This window comes from Capra hircus, chromosome 1, assembly GCF_001704415.2.
Source record: "Capra hircus breed San Clemente chromosome 1, ASM170441v1, whole genome shotgun sequence".
Lineage (NCBI taxonomy): Eukaryota > Metazoa > Chordata > Mammalia > Artiodactyla > Bovidae > Capra > Capra hircus.
Genome location: NC_030808.1, coordinates 135,287,758 through 135,304,186, shown reverse-complemented (window position 1 = coordinate 135,304,186; position 16,429 = coordinate 135,287,758). Strand labels below are relative to the sequence as shown.

At 40.1% G+C, this 16,429-nt stretch overlaps 1 protein-coding gene across 3 annotated transcripts in view; it reads right to left on the bottom strand.

The window, feature by feature from the left end:
• The window catches only part of TOPBP1 (topoisomerase (DNA) II binding protein 1), a 75,310-nt gene extending 62,669 nt beyond the window's left edge, over positions 1-12,641 (bottom strand). The window contains exons 1-5 of one of the 3 annotated variants that reach the window (XM_013966233.2): positions 12,436-12,641; positions 11,709-11,799; positions 9,638-9,772; positions 7,882-8,025; positions 1,135-1,316 (exon numbers count right to left, since the gene is read on the bottom strand). In XM_013966233.2, the coding sequence (XP_013821687.2) occupies positions 1,135-1,316; positions 7,882-8,025; positions 9,638-9,772; positions 11,709-11,792 (545 nt within the window). In that variant the 5' untranslated portion in view covers positions 11,793-11,799; positions 12,436-12,641. Of the gene's footprint in view, positions 1-1,134; positions 1,317-7,881; positions 8,026-8,784; positions 8,949-9,637; positions 9,773-11,708; positions 11,800-12,435 lie in introns of those variants that run through there. The other 2 variants (XM_005675555.3, XM_005675557.3) reach the window with 2 other exon arrangements.

The following is a 16,429-nucleotide window of genomic DNA, read 5'->3' as shown; positions in this document are numbered from 1 at the left end:
ATGTTTTCCTCATTTTTTATGAATTTGATCAATATTAAGGGAAACTGACAAGCATACTTAGAATTATACTAACTGCTCATCTAGCTCTAACCATGTCTCTAAAAAAATTAATGTTTCAGAGCCTCAAATAAAACTGTTTTAAGTGAAAAAGTACATATATTTCAGTAACTATAAATCCATGCTGGTGAAAGCAGTGCATTTTCCAAACTTTTTTTTCCCCTCAAACTTATAAGTCTAAATTTCTAACTAAAAACTCAAAGGTTCTTTGCTGCCTACTAAAAAAAAAAAAAACAGACTTTTAATTCTTCCATTATACTATACAAATAGTAAGCAAAAGATTTTCGGCAGAATGCCAACAAAAATATCATCATTCTGCTACCCTGGTAGGCAGATGTCCTAATGCAACAGGCTAGGAATGATGAGGATGCCAACATAGAGACATGTTTAGAATATGCTGGATGGTGCTGAAGGGAAGACTGGAAAATGTCTACTTAATTTAAACAGTGGTAACTAAATACTTATTGGTTGTTAATCTAATTCTAAGGGAAACTCAATTCTATCTTTTGAAATAGGCTCTAAGCTCTATGAGGCCAGGGATGCTGTCTTGTTTTGCTCTCCAGTTACCTAATGCCTAGCTCAGGACAGGTACATAAAATGGGCCCAATTAACGATTACTAAATAATTACATCTCAGTTAATGGGTTATATATGTTTATATTCAACCTTAAATATGTCCCTTTTGGGAAGAAATACAAATACCAAAGTGGCTAAAATCATTCTCCATCCTAACATGAGAGCATGGTATTGAAAGCGAATGCAACATAAAAGCTACAGTTGCCACACAGATTCTCTCAACTATTTTATCACTGTTCACTACGGAAAACAATTCTATTATCAAAAAATTTATTGTCTTGTAGCTAATGCTAAGTCCATAGCCCAGACTACCTAACAACTTATATCTTGATAATAAGAACATGTAGATTATCTTTTGTTTTCATTGGAGAAAAGAGTAATGATCCAGGTGTCCCAAAATAAATCCATAGGGGATACCATAAAACCTCCCCTATGAAAACCCATAATATGCCAAAATGATAACATTTATTCAAATCTAGAAAATATCTAAAATATCTCTTACTTCTCCTGTGACTTCTCCCAAAGTGTTTTTATCCAAGAAGGAAGCAAAATAGGTTTCTTTAGGTTTGCAGCAACTAAGTATTTTTTGCTACCAACTTCTCCTGCAATAAGGTGAGTTACTGATATGTTAAGGTCTCTGTATACACGTCCACCCATCATTTGTACATATTTATGAACTTCTTCCTGTAGTCCCAAAAGAAAATTATTAATACAGAATCAAACAATATTTCTTCCATTTTTAAATAAAATGTCCAATAAACGCTGTTTGTTGTTCTTAGCTTGAACACACAAATATTTCTCATCACTACAAGTTAAGTAATTCATGAAGTTACTTTTTAGAAGATAAATATAAAGTATAAATTTTAGAATTACCTTTATGCACATTATTTTCCTACGTTTATCTTTTGCAACTCCATGAATTTAATTATTTTTCTTCTAAAGTGAACACTATATATTTTAATATAGTATGAAAGACTGATGTTGAAGCTGAAACTCCAATACTTGAGCAACCTAATGTGAAGAGCTGACTCATTTGAAAAGACCCTGATGCTGGGAAAGACTGAAGGCAGGAGGAGAAGGGGATGACGAAGGATGAGATGGTTGGGTGGCATCACCGACTCAGTGGACATGAGTTTTGGGTAAACACTGGGAGTTGGTGATGGACAGGGAGGCCTGGTGTGCTGCAGTCCGTGATGTCACAAAGTCAGACACGACTGAGCGAATGAACTGAACTGATGCACATACTTAAAAATATACAAGTTACATACAGAATAGAGAAAAAACAGGTGTAAATCTCAGAATTCCTTATAAAAGATTAACTATGGTGGAAAAAGATGATTCAAAGACAAATTCATTAATTATACAGAGAAAAAAGTGAGTTTCCTTTTACAATCAAAACAAAAAACTTTTAGTAGCCAGTTTGCAATAAGAGTCCACTGCATTCAATTTTGAAAAGAAAGCCTTTGACAAAATTCAACATCCATTTATGATAAAACCTCTCCAGAAAGCAAGCATAGAAGGAACATCAGTTCGTTCAGTCGTGTCCAGCTCTTTGCGACCCCATGAACCGCAGCACACCAGGACTCCCTGTCCATCTCCAACTCCCAGAGTCCACCCAAACCCATGTCCATTGAGTCGGTTATGCCATCCAACCATCTCATCCTTCGTCATCCCCTTCTCCTCCTGCCTTCAGTCTTTCCCAGCATCAGGGTCTTTTCCAGTGAGTCAGCTCTTCACATCAGGTGGCCAAAGGAACATGCCTCAACATAATAAAAGCCATATATGATAAACCTACAGAAACATTATCCTCAATGGTGAAATATTGACAGCATTTCCCCTAAAGTCATGAACAAGACAAGGGTGCCCACTCTCACCACTACTCTTCAACATAGTTTTGGAAGTTTTAGCCACAGCAAACAGAGAAGAAAAAGGAATAAAAGGAATCCAAATTGGAAAAAGAAAAAGTGAAACTCTCACTGTTTGCAAATGACATGACCCTATACATAGAAAACCCTAAAGACACCACCAGAAAATTACTAGAGCTAGTCAATGAATACAGTAAAGTTGAAGGATATAAAATTAACACAATGAAATATCTTGCATTCCTATACACTAACAATGAGAAACAGAAAGAGAAATTAAGGAGACAATTCCATTCACCATTGCAACGCAAAGAATAAAATACTTAGGAATAAATCTACCTAAAGAAACAAAAAACCTATATATAGAAAACTATAAAACACTGATGAAAGAAATCAAAGATGACACAAATAGATGGAGAAATATACCATGTTCATGGATCAGAAAAATCAATATAGTGAAAATAAGTGTATTACCCAAAGCAATTTATAGATTCAATGCAATCGCTATCAAGCTACCAACAGTATTTTTCAGAGAACTAGAATAATTTCACAATTTGTATGAAAATACAAAAAAACCTCAAATAGCCAAAGCAATCTTGAGAAAGAAGAATAGAACTGGAAGAATCAACCCGCCTGACTTCAGGCTCTACTACAAAGCCACAGTCATCAAGACAGTATGGTACTGGCACAAAGAAAGAAATATAGATCAAGAGAACAAAATAGAAAGTGCAGAGATAAACCCACACACCTTGGACACCTTATTTTTGACAAAACAGGCAAGAATATACAATGGAGGAAAGATAATCTCTTTAACAAGTGGGGCTGGGAAAACTGATCAACCACTTGTAAAAGAATGAAACTAGAACTTTCTAACACCATACACAAAAATAAACTCAAAATGGATTAAAGATCTAAATGTAAGACCAGAAACTATAAAACTCCTAGAGGAGAACATAGGCAGAACACTCTCCAACATAAATCACAGCAGGATCCTCTATGACCCACCTCCCAGAGTAATGCAAATAAAAGCAAAAATAAACAAATGGGACCTAATTAAAATCAAAAGCTTTTGCACAACGAAGTAAACTACAAGCAAGGTGAAAAGACAGCCTTCAGAATGGGAGAATAGCAAACGAAGCAACTGACAAAGAATTAATCTCAAAAACATACAAGTAGTTCATGCAGCTCAATTTCACAAAAATAAACGACCCAATCAAAAAATGGGCCAAAGAACTAAACAGACATTTTCCAAAGAAGACATACAGATGCCTAACACATGAAAAGATGCTCAACATCACTCATTATCAGAGAAATGCAAATCAAAACCACAGTGAGGTACCATCTCATGCTGGTCAGAATGGCTGCTATCAAAAAGTTTATTATACAAACGATAAATGCTGGAGAAGGTGTGGAGAAAACGGAACCCTCTTACACTGTTAGTGGGATGTAAACTAGTACAGCCACTATGGAGAACAGTGTGGAGATTCCTTAAAAAACTGGAAACAGAACTGCCATACAACCCAGCAATCCCACTGCTGGGCATACACACCGAGGAAACCAGAACTGAAAGAGACACGTGTACCCCAGTGTTCATCACAGCACTGTTTACAATATCCAGGACATGGAAGCAACCTACACGTCCACTGGCAGATGAAGGATAAGAAAGTTGTAGTACATATACACGATGGAATATTCAGTTCAGTTCAATACAGTCGCTCATTCGTGTCCGATTCTTTGCAACACCATGAATGCATGCCAGGCCTCCCTGTTCATCACCAACTCCCGGACTTCACTCAGACTCACGTCCATCGAGTCAGTGATGTCATCCAGCCATCTCATCCTCTGTTGTCCCCTTCTCCTCCTGCCCCCAATCCCTCCCAGCATCAGAGTCTTTTCCAATGAGTCAACCCTTCGGATGAGGTGGCCAAAGTACTGGAGTTTCAGCTTTAGTATCATTCCTTCCAAAGAAATCCCAGGGCTGATCTCCTTCAGAATGGACTGGTTGGATTTCCTTGCAGTCCAAGTGACTCTCAAGAGTCTTCTCCAACACCACAGTTCAAAAGCGTCAATTCTTCGGCGCTCAGCCTTCTTCACAGTCCAACTCTCACATCCATACATGACCACAGGAAAAACCATAGCCTTGACTAGACAGACCTTTGTTGGCAAAGTAATGACTCTGCTTTTGAATATGTTATTTAGGTTGGTCATAACTTTTCTTCCAAGGAGTGAGCGTCTTTTAATTTCATGGCTGCAGTCACCATCTGCAGTGATTTTGGAGCCCCCAAAAATAAAGTCTGACACTGTTTCCACTGTTTCCTCATCTATTTGCCATGAAGTAATGGGACAAGATGCCATGATCTTAGTTTTCTGAATGTTGAGCTTTAAGCCAACTTTTTCACTCTCTACTTTCACCTTCATCAAGAGGCTTATCAGTTCCTCTTGACTTTCTGCCATAAGGGTGGTGTCATCTGTATATCTGAGGTTATTGATATTTCTCCCGGCAATCTTGATTCCAGCTTGAGCTTCTTCCAGCCTAGCTTTTCTCATGATGTACTCTGCATATAAGTTGAATAAGCAGGATGACAATACGCCACCTTGACGTACTCCTTTTCCTATTTGGAATCAGTCTGTTGTTCCATGTCCAGTTCTAACTGTTGCTTCCTGACCTGCATATAGGTTTCTCAAGAGGCAGGTCAGCTGGTCTGGTATTCCCATCTCTCTCAGAATTTTCCAGTTCATTGTGATCCACACAGTCAAAGGCTTTTGCATAGTCAATAAAGCAGAAATATATGTTTTTCTGGAACTCTCTTGCTTTTTCCATGATCCAGCGGATGCTGGCAATTTGGTCTCTCGTTCCTCTGCCTTTTCTAAAACCAGCTTGAACATTTGCAAGTTCACAGTCCACGTATTGGTGAAGCCTGGCTTGGAGACTTTTGAGCATTACTTTACTAGCATGTGAGATGAGTGCAATTGTGTCGTAGTTTGAGCCTTCTTTGGCATTGCCTTTCTTTGGAATTGGAATGAAAACTGACCTTTTCCAGTCCTGTGGCAACTGCTGAGTTTTCCAAATTTGCTGGCATATTGAGTGCAGCACTTTCACAGCACCATCTTTCAGGATTTGAAATAGCTCAACTGGAATTCCATCACCTCCACTAGCTTTGTTCGTAGTGATGCTTTCTAAGGCCCACTTGACTTCACATTCCAGGATGTCTGGCTCTAGGTGAGTGATCACACCACCGTGATTATCTTGGTCTTGAAGATCTTTTTTGTACAGTTCTTCTGTGTATTCTTGCCACCTCTTCTTAATATCTTCTGCTTCTATTACGTCCAGACCATTTCTGTCCTTTATCGAGCCCATCCTTGCATGAAATGTTCCCTTGGTATCTCTAATTTTCTTGAAGAGATCTCTAGTCTTTCCCATTCTGTTTTGTTCCTCTATTTCTTTGCACTGTTTGCTGAGGAAGGCTTTCTTATCTCTTCTTGCTATTCTTTGGAACTCTACATTCAGATGCTTATATCTTTCCTTTTCTCCTTTTTCACTTCTCTTCTTTTCACAGCTATTTGTAAGGCCTCCTCAGACAGCCATTTTGCTTTTTTGCATTTCTTTTCCATGGGGATGGTCTTGATCCCTGTCTCCTGTACAATGTCTCAAACCTCCGTCCATAGTTCATCAGGCACTCTATCTATCAGATCTAGGCCCTTAAATCTATTTCTCACTTCCTGTATAATCATAAGGGATTTGATTTAGGTCATACCTGAGTGGTCTAGTGGTTTTCCCTACTTTCTTCAATTTAAGTCTGAATTTGGCAATAACAAGCTCTTGATCTGAGCCACAGTCTGCTCCTGGACTTGTTTTTGTTGACTGTATAGAGCTTCTCCATCTTTGGCTGCAAAGAATATAATCAGTCTGATTTCAGTGTTTACCATCTTGTGACGTCTTAGTATAGTCTTCTCTTGTGTTGTTGGAAGAGGGTGTTTGCTATGACCAGTGCATTTTCTTGGCAAAACTCTATTAGTCTTTGCCCTGCTTCATTCCATATTCCAAGGCCAAATTCGCCTGTTACTCCAGGTGTTTCTTGACTTCCTACTTTTGCATTCCAGTCTCCTATAATGAAAAGGACATCTTTTTGGGGTGTTAGTTCTAAAAGGTCTTGTAGGTCTTCATAGAACCGTTCAACTTCAGCTTCTTCAGCATTACTGGTTGGGGCATAGACTTGGATTACTGTGATATTGAATGGCTTGCCTTGGAAACGAACAGAGATCATTCTGTCATTTTTGAGATTGCATCCAAGTATTGCATTTCACTCTTTTGTTGATCATGATGGCTACTCCATTTCTTCTAAGGGATTCCTGCCCGCAGTAGTATAATGGTCATATGAGTTAAATTCACCCATTCCAGTCCATTTTAGTTCACTGATTCCTAGAATGTCGATGTTCACCCTTGCCATCTCTTGTTTGACCACTCCAACTTGCCTTGATTCATGGACCTGACATCCCAGGTTCCTATGCAATATCACTCTTTACAGCATCGGACCTTGCTTCCATCACCTGTCACATCCACAACTGAGTACTGTTTTTGCTTTGGCTCCATCCCTTCATTCTTTCTGGAGTTATTTCTCCACTGATCTCCAGTAGCATATTGGGCACCTACTGACCTGGGGAGTTCCTCTTTCAGTATGCTATCATTTTGCCTTTTCATACTGTTTGCGGTTCTCAAGGCAAGAATACTGAAGTGGTTTCCTATTCCCTTCTCCAGTGGACCACATTGTGTCAATGGAATATTACTCAGCTTTAAAAAAGAATGCATTTGAATCATTTCTAATGAGTTGGATGAAACTGGAGCCTATTATACAGAGTGAAGTAAGTCAGAAAGAAAAACACCAACACAGTATATTAACACACATATACAGTATTTAGAAAGATGGTAACGATGACCCTATATGCAGGAGAGCAAAAGAGACAGAGATGTAAAGAACAGACTCATGGACTCTGTGGGAGAAGGAGAGGGTGGGATGATTTGAGAGAATAGCATTGAAACAGTATATTACCATATATGAAATAGATTGCCAGTCCAGCTTTGATGCATGAGACAGGGTGCTCAAGGCGAGAGCACTGGGATGACCCTGAGGGATGGGATGGGGAGGGAGGTGGGAGCGGGGTTCAGGATGGGAAACACATGTACACCCATGACTGATTCATGTCAATGTATGGCAAAAACCACTATAATATTGTAAAGTAATGAGCCTCTAATTAAAATATAAATATATAGTATCAGACTCTGAGTATACCCAAATGCAAGGTCTTTCAAAACATCCCCTACACAGTGAAAAATTAAGTGTGCAAATATATATTGACCACAATATTCCACTTAACACAGCAACACCTACCCTTCTGTCTTTTTCCAGGCTCGTACAAGACACGGTTACATCAGACATAACCATGTTATAAACTGGATGTTCAGCTCTTGGGACACATCGCTGGTGGTGCATACAAAATATGACTACTTGAGGACCAACAATTCTGCAACCAAGCTACAAAAACAAGGAAAGTTTATTACGTAGAAAAAGACTTACAGTTTTAGAAAATTATATTTTGTTTAACACTGCATTTACCAATTCTTTAGAGAAGTTGATGACTGCAGAAAACCCACCAAATTGTTAAAAAGCAAACACACATTATATGATTTCTCAGACATACCACACATTAACACACAAGCAAATCAAACAGTGCAGGCTATCAAAAGAAGTAAGCTCCAAAAGTTATACTCACTCAAAATTGCCATTAAAATTTTAATCTCTGAAACAAACACAATCTTAGCAATAGGGGATACGAGTAATAGCCTTATGCCATAATAATTACTTTTCAAATGAAGCACCCAGCCAATGAGGCAGTTAAGTGTAAGAACCCGAATACTTTCCCTCTAAAATACCTATTATGCTACAAAAAAGCATAATCCTAGGTAGTTTCTACATTCATTTTTAAACACTGTTCACAACTCAATGTTTTTCCAGGAAAGGCCCACAAAAACTTCTCCTAAGGTTATCACTTTCATTGATAACTGAACAATCTTGCTCAACATCAGCACATCCAGGCCAGACTAAAGCCTACAGTTACCAAAGTTACCAAAGCATAACTGATGTAAATGTCTCCAGGGTAAATGTTTATTTCTATCTTTTTGGTCAGTCATGAGAAAACTGAGTATTCAATGCTATTGATTCTATCTGACAAGCAGTGTTATTTCCAAAAGGAGGGTAAGACCAATAATGCTTTTGGAAAACATGGGCACAGACCTTCCATTATCTGTATAGTACTGCATCTAGCTACTCTTCTATGTTTTCTTCTCCTTCAAACAAGAGTCACTTCTTTGTAATTTGGATGAAATTATAGCCAGTTTACTTTTATTTCAATGCTTCTCTCTTGTCCAGACACCAAAAATGTAATGAGTCAGTAGACTCTAGAATCAACAAAAAGAAATAAGATGGCTCAATGATATATTAGCAATGCTCATCCCCAAAATGCTTCCTTTTAGCATATAATTTTTCAAACCCTATACAAAGCACAGGTACTAAAATTCAAGAACACACAGTAAAGACAGTAAGTAAACAAATCTTTTCTTACTCTAAAATCAAACTGAGTTTAAGTACATTAGAACTTCATCAATAAAATACTTCATTACTATAGGGTTAAATTATACTAAGTGAGGTTAAATTCCCTAAAATACAAAAATCACATATCAAGCAAAGTCTGTTCTGTGCTGCACTCAGTCATTCAGTTGCGTCTGACTCTTTGCGACCCCATGGACTGTAGCCCGCCAGGCTCCTCTGTCCATGGGGATTCTCCAGGCAAGAATACTGGAGTGGGTTGCCATGACCTCCTCCAGGGGATCTTCCCAACCCAGGGATCAAACCCAGATTTCCTGCACTGCATGTGGATTCTTTACTGTCTGAGCCACAGGGAAGCCCAATTAAAGCCTACTGGAATATAATTACACTTTAAAATTACTATTCTGGTCTTCCAAAACCAAAAGATTCCTCTCAATTCATAATTTACAAAATACATCATGACCAGTAAAGAACTTATGTCCACTGCCACAAAAACAAACCAAAAACACTACCTGAAAGAACACACTAAAAGTTAGCAAACCTTTTGGAGATGATCAAAGGCATCACCACTAAAGGGGTCACAGATATACAGTGATCTATCATTTTCCTTTATTTTCAATGCTTCTTCTTCTGTAATAATCTGAAGATATTCTTCTGATTGGAATTCTTTTATTGACTGAAAGAAAAAATAAGAATGCATATGAAATTATTCACCTGTATTTATGTCCTATGAACTCTATCTTCAAAATCCATCTCAAATCCAGCCTTCTTCCCACCAAAAGGAACCATCATCTCTCACGTGGCCTGAGCAGGAGTCTCCAAAGGGGTTCCTTCTCATCCTTTGCCCTAAATCTATTCTCCACACAGCAGCTACTAATCTTTTCAACAATACAAATCAGGTCATATCACTCTGCTCAAAACCTCCAGCAGCTTCCCACCACACTCAAAATAAAATCTTCATTTCTTACAATCACCTATAAGACCACAGAGTCTGGCCATTGCCTGTCTCTGTCTCCCCATGCTAACTTCTTCCTCTAATCTCTTTTGCTCACTCTTCTCTAGCCACTCCTGCTTTCTTTCCAGACCTGGAACAAGCTAAGTATGACCTCATTTAGAGGTTTTGCTTTCCCCCGCCACCGCTACCTGGAATACTCTTCCCCCAGGACTTCACCTGACTTGTTTCACTTCAACCACATCTGCTCACATGTCACTTCCTCAGAGATGCTTTTCCTGATCACACTTTTCTATATACTAGCATATATAACATACATAATATTATATATACATACATACACAGTTTTTGTCTCTCTCCCTTGTAAGAAGAATGTTTCATGATCTATCTTGTTTGGCAACATATCCTGGCTCCCAATAAGCACTCAAATAGTTTCTTAACAAATTTTGAAGTCCTTTCATTAAATACTTAGGGTGATCCTTTCAAAACGAGTAAGTCAGATCATAATACTCTTCTGATTAAACTCCCCCAGTGGCTCTCCATCTCACCGTAAGAAAAAGCCAAAGTCTTTAAAAGAGACCACAAGGCCCTCATGACCTCTTTGTTCTTATTCTCTGAACCAAACCTTAGCATTCATCCCACATCTGTTCACACTACACTACAGCCACAATAAAGCAGGACAGACACTGCAAGCACCTTCCCAGGGCCTGTGTATGATTATTTCCTCTGCCTGAAACTGAAACCTTCCCCACATATTAACATGGCTCATTATCTCACCTCCTTCAAGTATTTACAAATATCAACTTCTCCAGAGAATATCACACTATATTTAAAATAAATTGTAAACTTCCCTTCTTCCTTAACAAACATCTTCTGGAATGTTTTAACTTGTTTTGCATTTCTCCTCCCACAGCACTTCGCAGCTTTAACATACTATATATTACACATTGATATATCTGATTAGTTTATTTCCTATAGCTATAAGAGAACGTAAACTCTGAGAAAGTATGGATCTTTGCCTGCTCTCATTATCTAAATGTATCCCAAGTATTTGAACAGTGCTTATCAGATGATGAACACAATTATTTGCTGAATGAACTTTAAAGGAAAACCTGCTACAAGTGTTTCTTTCTTTTCTTTTTTTTTTACAAGTGTTTCTTAAACATACATAAGATCTTGTTAAAAAGTAGATTCCAATCAGTGAGTCTGAGCTGGGGTCCAATTTCTCAGGCCACGGTGATGCTACTGGGGGAGACACTACCCCTACATCCTCCCACATGAAACTATATAATGAAACACACTTTTAACAATTAACAACAACAAAAACAAAAAATGAAGTGTAACCAATATAGGACTGCCTCAAGTTTTTTCAACACACAAAGGTCTATGGTTAGCAGACAAAAGAAAACTACTTAATTTCTAAGACAACCAGGCCCATCACTTTCAATATAAATGTCAGTAAAGATTTCAATCCCCCCAAAATACATGATATACTAATATCAGTTCAAAAGTGTGTTAATAATGAGATATCTATGAATGCAGACTAGAGTAAAACTATTATGAAAATAAAATAACCATGACTAAGACATAAAAGGCCTAAGTCAAAAACACTAGAAACAAGAAAATGAATTCACAGCAAGACATTGTCAAGTAGTCTTACCTCAAGAGCTTTAAAAAAACATTCAGAATTGTCTGAAGACTTTAAAAACTTCACAAAAAACGGTTCTTTGTCATTTTTGGACATTTCTGAACTGTCAAAATAAAGGAACCATTAACAAGAGTACAAACACATTACATACAAAGTTAAATGTTTAAAGCACCTACTTTTCTGCGCAAATAAGAATGTCGAAGGACAAACATTCTGGTCTTGCCCATGAATTCGTCCATTATGGTTTGTAAGAAACAGTGGAATGTGGACAAAATCAAGGGAAAAGATGACAACCAGTCTTCGTAAATCAAAATACGAAATTAATGTTGCTAAACTGAATTCATCGAGGACTTTTGCTCTGGAGCTCTAAGTCTCCTAAGTCGATGGTCATTCAATTTCATTTAGCTTGAGAATGCTCAGAACGATTAGGTCCCTGAGGTCATCTGCGGCCCTCGAGATAGGTTAAGCCCTCAGTAAACGAACTTTACATATAAACATGAAAGCCAGCCATTAAAGTTAGGGCCCTAAAAGGCTAGATGCTCTCGCTCCGCAGCTGCCAGGGAAAAGTCCGATTATCGGTCCTGCCCCAGTCACGTGCTCTCTGCTGTCCCATCCACCGGTCCGGGGGCCGGTTACAAGGTCCGGAATCCAGGGCCCCTAAGGCCAGAGGCGGCGTCGAGGACCCCTCCCCCTCGCGAGGTGGGGAGGGAGCTGGGTGCTCACTCTGAGCTTCACTCACCTCGGTGGAGGCAGGGGATCTCCGGGCGGCGAGTAGGGGGCCGCGCGGCACGCGGGACTGCGGCTGGGGTCGGGCGCCAGCCCGGCGCACACCCGCCGCACCCAGCGGCGCCCCCAACCAAAGCAAACGCAGACCCGGAAGTTGCCGAACCGCGAACCGACTTTCGCGCCAACCGCGCGGTCTTGCCCGTCCCTCCCGGCGGAAGTGACGCTACGACAACTGCAGCGGGGGAGGGCGGAGACAAAACAAAGCGGCGGTGCTGGTTGGTTCCCACCCGGAGGCTAAGGTGTTCCCGGAAGGCTGTGGCAGAAGCTTCGGCTCAGGAGCTGGAAGGGCGGGTCTTACCTTTGGTGGGAACTGGCGAAGCTCTGAGGGCTAGGGCTTTGGGGCGGCGGGTCAGAGGTATTTTAGAGTAGGAGTTCGCAACTCCAGGGCCAGGGAAGGTTAGTGGTGGAAGCAGAGCCGCTCCCCATTTCTCGCGTTGCCGTCTGAACGGCCGAGCTCCCCTTGACCTGGGAAAAATTGTCTTCTACTAAACCGGTCCCTAGTGACAAAAAATGTTGGGGACTGATGCCTCAGAGCAGACCCTAACATATCAAAAAATAAAGACAGGTAAAAGAGGGTTTCTTTAATAGTTTATGCCGAGACACCATATGTTATCTAAAACAACTCTGGGAGGCAAATACTGATTTGTATTTACAAATGTAAAAACAGGCTTAGGGAAATTAAATGAAGTGTTCGAGGTCACAGTAAGTGGTAGAAGTTTAAGACTGCACCCAAGTCTTTTTGACTCCATGGACTGGTGGACTGGATTATTTTCCTCCAGTATAGCCCAAATGTGCTCACCAGCTACAACAGCCAAGGGTCTAAAGAAAAGAAAGACGTCAGGATGACGTGAATTACATGCCTGGTGCGTAGGAGGTCTTTGCCAACTTCAGTAGTGCCCTCCAGGACTAACACCCTATTCTCCCACCTCACTACCCCCACCTCGCTACCCCCAACCCGTGAGCATCTCATTTTTTTCTCTGTAGCTTCCCAAGTGTTAGGCAGATTGTGGGATGGAACCTAATGTTCAAATGGCAAAGGTGTGGGGAGAGGAGGTGAAATAGGATTGTAGGACCTCTGGCTTGTTGATGGCCAATGACAAACTGCTTGGTCAGCGTTTCTCCTCATTTTATTCTTGACTGTGAGAGTGAGAAAATCATGATTCGAGTAACCTGAGAGTTTAATGATCTGTACCTTGGTTTTTTAAAATGTCTAAAGATGGAAGATATGATGGTCATCTGAGTTAATGGTCATTAACTCAGTTGATGGTCATTCCAGTCCATTTTAGCTCAAATTTCTAAAATGTTGATGTTCACCTTTGCCATCTCTTGTTTGACCACTTCCAATTTGCCTTGATTCATGGACCTGACATTCCAGGTTCCTATGCAATATTGCTCTTTACAGCACTGGATCTCGCTTCTATCACCAGTCACATCCACAGCTGGGTATTGTTTTTGCTTTGGCTCCATCCCTTCATTCTTTCTTGAGTTATTTCTCCACTGATCTCTAGTAGCATATTGGGCACCTAATGACCTGGGGAGTTCCTCTTTTGGTATCCTATCATTTTTGCCTTTTCATACTGTTCATGGGGTTCTCAAGGCAAGAATGCTGAAGTGGCTTGCCATTCCCTTCTCCAGTGGACCACACTCTGTCAGACCTCTCCACCATGACCCGCCCGTCTTGATTTGCCCCGTAGGCATGGCTTGGTTTCATTGACTTAGACAAGGCTGTGGTCCTAGTGTGATTAGATTGACTAGTTTTCTGCAAGTATGGTTTCAGTGTGTCTGCCCTCTGATGCCCTCTTGCCACAGCTACCATCTTACTTGGGTTTCTCTTACCTTGGGTATGGGGTATCTCTTAATGGCTGCTCCAGCAAAGCACAGCCGCTGCTCCTTACCTTGGAGGAGGGGTATCTCCTTACTGCCGCCATTCCTGACCTTCAACTACTGTGGGCAGGAATCACTCAGAAGAAATGGAATAGCCATCATGGTCAACAAAAGAGTCCAAATGCAGTACTTGGATGCAATCTCAAAAATGACAGAATGATCTCTATTGGTCTTCAAGGCAAACCATTCAATATTACAGTAATCCAAGTCTATGCCCCAACCAGTAATGCTGAAGAAACTGAAGTTGAACGGTTTTATGAACACCTATAAGATCTTTTAGAACATCCAAAAAAGATATCCTTTTCATCATAGGGGATGGGAATGCAAAAGTAGGAAGTCAAGAAACACCTGGAGTAACAGGCAAATTTGGCCTTGGAATGTGGAATGAAGCAGGGCAAAGACTAATAGAGTTTTGCCAAGAAAATGCACTGGTCATAGCAAACACCCTCTTCCCACAACACAAGAGAAGACTCTACACATGGACACCACCAGCTGGTCAACACCAAAATCAGATTGATTATATTCTATGCAGCCAAAGATGGAGAAGCTCTATACAGTCAACAAAAATAAGACCGGGAGCTGACTGTGGCTCAGAACATGAACTCCTTATTGCCAAATTCAGACTTAAATTTAAGAAAGTAGGGAAAACCACTAGACCATTCAGGTATGTCCTAAATCAAATCCCTTATGATTATACAGTGGAAGTAAGAAATAGATTTAAGGGTCTAGATCTGATAGATAGAGTGCCTGATGAACTATGGAATGAGGTTCGTGACATTGTACAGGAGACAGGCATCAAGACCATCCCCATGGAAAAGAAATGCAAAAAAGCAAAATGGCTGTCTGGGGAGGCTTTACAAATAGCTGTGAAAAGAAGAGAGGCGAAAAGCAAAGGAGAAAAGGAAAGATATAAGCGTCTAAATGCAGAGTTCCAAAGAATAGCAAGAAGAGATAAGAAAGCCTTCTTCAGCGATCAATGCAAAGAAATAGAGGAAAATAACAGAATGGGAAAGACTAAAGATCTCTTCAAGAAAATTAGAGATACCAAGGGAACATTTCATGCAAGGATGGGCTCGATAAAGGACAGAAATGGTCTGGACCTAACAGAAGCAGAAGATATTAAGAAGCGGTGGCAAGAATACACAGAAGAACTGTACAAAAAGATCTTCACGACCCAGATAATCATGATGATGTGATCACTAATCTAGAGCAGACATCTTGAAAAGTAACGTCAAGTGGGCCTTAGAAATCATCGCTACAAACAAGCTAGTGGAGGTGATGGAATTCCAGTTAAGCTGTTTCAAATCCTGAAAGATGATGCTGTGAAAGTGCTGCACTCAATATGCCAGCAAATTTGGAAAACTCAGCAGTGGCCACAGGACTGGAAAAGGTCAGTTTTCATTCCAATTCCAAAGAAAGGCAATGCCAAAGAATGCTCAAACTACTGCACAATTGTACTCATCTCACATGCTAGTAAAGTAATGCTCAAAATTCTTCAAGCCAGGCTTCAGCAATACGTGAACCGTGAACTCCCTGATGTTCAAGCTGGATTTAGAAAAGGCAGAGGAACCAGCGATCAAATTGCCAACATCCACTGGATCATGGAAAAAGCAAGAGAGTTCCAGAAAAACATCTATTTCTGCTTTATTGACTATGCAAAAGCCTTTGACTGTGTGGATCACAATAAACTGGAAAATTATGAAAGAGATGGGAATACCAGACCACCTAACCTGCCTCTTGAGAAATCTGTATGCAGGTCTGGAAGCAACAGTTAGCACTGGACATGGAACAACAGACTGATTCCAAATAGGAAAAGGAGTACGTCAAGGCTGTATATTGTCACCCTGCTTATTTAACTTCTATGCAGAGTACATCATGAGAAACGCTGGACTGGAAGGAACACAAGCTGGAATCAAGATTGCTGGGAGAAATATCAATAACCTCAGATAGGCAGATGACACCACCCTTATGGCAGAAAGTGAAGAGGAGCTAAAAAGCCTCTTGAAGAAAGTGAAACAGGAGAGTGAAAAAGTTGGCTTAAAGCTCAACATTCAGAAAATGAA